General features: G+C 36.3%; 1 protein-coding gene across 1 annotated transcript; it reads left to right on the top strand.

Annotated features, from left to right (window-relative positions):
• Positions 1-344: 344 nt before the first annotated feature.
• On the top strand, positions 345-2,884 carry LOC109590941 (uncharacterized; the record flags this gene model as incomplete). Its single annotated transcript, XM_020006779.1, has 5 exons — positions 345-366; positions 517-959; positions 1,009-2,619; positions 2,677-2,713; positions 2,804-2,884. Coding segments are annotated over exons 2-5 (2,104 nt in total), but the record flags the coding sequence as incomplete, so codon positions are not given.
• Positions 2,885-2,896: the final 12 nt, after the last annotated feature.

The raw sequence follows: 2,896 nt of genomic DNA, 5'->3' as shown, positions 1-2,896 counted from the left end.
TGTGATACTTTAATAAATTGTGTTATTCACTATCTTTCAGGTGGTAAGTCATGTCGCATGTGAATGTGTAATTTTATTCTTTTCTTTTATGATACCATTGTGATACTTACTAAACTGTGTTCACAATCTGTCAGCTTGTAAGTCACATCACATGTGAATGTGTAATTTTATTTTTTTCTTCTATGATTCAATTGTGATACTTTACTAAACTGTGTTATTCACAATATTTTAGATGGTGAGCTGTGTCACATGTAAAATATATGCTTTTTTATTTTTCTTCTGTTTAACCATTCCTTCTATGTCAATCATTCTGATTGAATTTTTATGCTACAAATCCTGACATTATTGATGTCTTGTAGTATTTAAGTAAGTATAAATGTTATTAAAATAATAAATTAATTTTTCACATTTTAAAGATGCTCAAAATGGCAGAATTTATATTTTTCCCAGTACTGCCAATTGCCAATACAACACATTCATTTCTAGTATTCAATAATTCTTGTATTTATTGTTTAGCTCCATATCAAAGATATCAGAGAGCTCTCAGAGAACAAGGAAGTGCTGATGTAGCGTATGCTCGTCTTATGTTACTGGGATCAGCTGGTACTGGCAAGACGTGTCTCAAGCGTTCATTAATGGAAGAACCTTTCAATCCTCATACTACAAGCACCATTGTATCTGATGTATCGTCCGTACGACCATTTGAACACGAATGGCAAACAAGAAGAAACAAATGGAGTGAAGCCACAGAAGACGACGAAATAAAGGAGCTGGCTCGTTTGTTTAAATCCAGTCTATCTGAATCATCCTCTCATGTTTCATCTGAATCAAGTTTAGTATCTGCTTCACTCGATGTATCTCCTGCAAAAAGTAGTGCCAAACCTTCAGATTTAGATGCAAAAATCAAATCATTGCTTAAAAGAGCTCGTACATATAAGGCAACAGAATCACATGTTCAGGTAAGTCATACATGTGTAGTTGTGTACACTGTTACATATCAATTTTTAGCCATTTCTTCATATATGGGATTGTGGTGGTCAGCCAGTGTTCCTTGAGATTCTCCCAGCCTTCCTCACTCCTCGTACAATGTTTCTCCTCCTGTTTGATGCTTCAAAGGATTTCAGAGAAAGATGGCAGTCACGTCAGAATACTCCTGATGGTGAAGTGCTGTTTGGTGAGGTAGTGAATGAAAGCACCAGCAATCTAATGGCCAAATGGATGTCTACAATACATAGTTATCTCATGAAGCACAGCAAAGATGATTCAAGACGCAGCTATTTCATGGTCGAGCACAACATAGATGATACTTCTTCTCCTAGCCTCTATTGTGTTGGTACTCGTGGGGACAAGCTTAATGAAGAAAGAAAGGAAGAAATAAAGAAGCAAATACAGTCCCTGTATCAGAAAAAAGAGTTCTCGGATCTTATTAAAGATGTGCTAATCGTTGATAATACAACATCAGGCAGAGGAGAAGATGAAGACCCAAGCATTACAGAATTACGTGGTGCTATTGATGATTTTATCAATAATTTAGTTGTCAAGACCCCTGTCAATTGGTTTCTCTTTCGCAAAGTTCTTCAAGAGCTAAAGCAGAATATCATTAGTGTATCTGATGCCATTGCCATTGGAGAAGCGTGTCATATACCAGCACGTGATGTTCCTGTAGTATTGAAATTCTACCATGAGCTGGGAGTTCTGCTTTTCTATCCCAAAATAAAAAGTCTGACTAAAAAAGTCATTCTCAGTCCGAAATGGTTTGTTGATACCATTGGGAAGGTGTTCCCACTCGAGAAAGGATGGAGAGGAGGGAAAAAGTGGTATTTGTTGCGAAATAAAGGTATTCTTGTTCAATCACTCTATCAAGAACTATGGCAGTCAAGTGGTATTGATCCAGAAGAAATAATTGAACTCTTAGTTCATTTTCGTCTTGCAGCTCCAGTTCAAACTGAGGATTATGATAGCACATCCAAGCAATATTTTCTTCCAGCAGTGTTACAAGGATACACAGGTGATCCTAATGAAGTACGACTTGGTTATGAGCTAAGAGCCTCACCTGTACACATTACATTCTCCACTGGGTATGTACCTCCTGGCTTCTTCACTCGTTTAGCAACCACTGTAGCTACTAACGCCAGTGTTAAGCTTAATATCGATGATGATACTGCAGCACCTGTCTATCGTAATCGTGTCTGCTTCTCTTATGGTTGTCCTTCTGATGATATTGTTCTCACTGATATTAATCAAGCTATTCAAGTTGATGTGTTAAGATATGTCCCTGAGGGTCTTCATCCTGTTCCTTTTAAAACAGTTTGTCTGCAAATATTGGAGTTACTAAATGAATGTTGCCAAAAAGTAGAAGACACCCTTGATATTTACCATCGTCGTGACCCTTACATGCTCCTTGGTCTTTATGCTTATCAGAAATCATCAAGAAAAATACAATACGTGTGTCAATGCAGTCCTTCCAGCGAAGTCCATTACATTAATGACTTTGATGCTAAGAAGCAGACATGTTTTGATCCAGTTGTTTACTGCAAAATGAAAAGAACTCCTCGCTCCCTAACCATTAATGAGTCAATGTGGTTTAAAGGAAATCTGTCACAAGAAAAACACCAAGAGGTATAATAAAATGATAAATTAAAATTTTAATATTAATAATTTTATTGTACTATTTAGACCCCATATTCGGGAAAGACTGATGATGATAGTACTAGTAAGTAGCATAATTATAAATTTACATACCAATCTACACCATTAATTACCATGTACTACAATACATTCTATGTACATGTACTTTATATAGAGCCAACAATTCAAGAGGTTGAATCAACTACAATTCAGTCACCCACACAGATCAGTGAATCCAATGATAGTCAACAAAAAGGTATAAGCAATC

Source organism: Amphimedon queenslandica, unplaced genomic scaffold (assembly GCF_000090795.2).
Source record: "Amphimedon queenslandica unplaced genomic scaffold, v1.1 AMPQUscaffold_9244_Cont18796, whole genome shotgun sequence".
Taxonomy (NCBI): Eukaryota; Metazoa; Porifera; class Demospongiae; order Haplosclerida; family Niphatidae; genus Amphimedon; species Amphimedon queenslandica.
The sequence above is the reverse complement of the archived record's forward strand: the minus strand, read 5'-3'. Positions and strand labels throughout refer to the sequence as shown.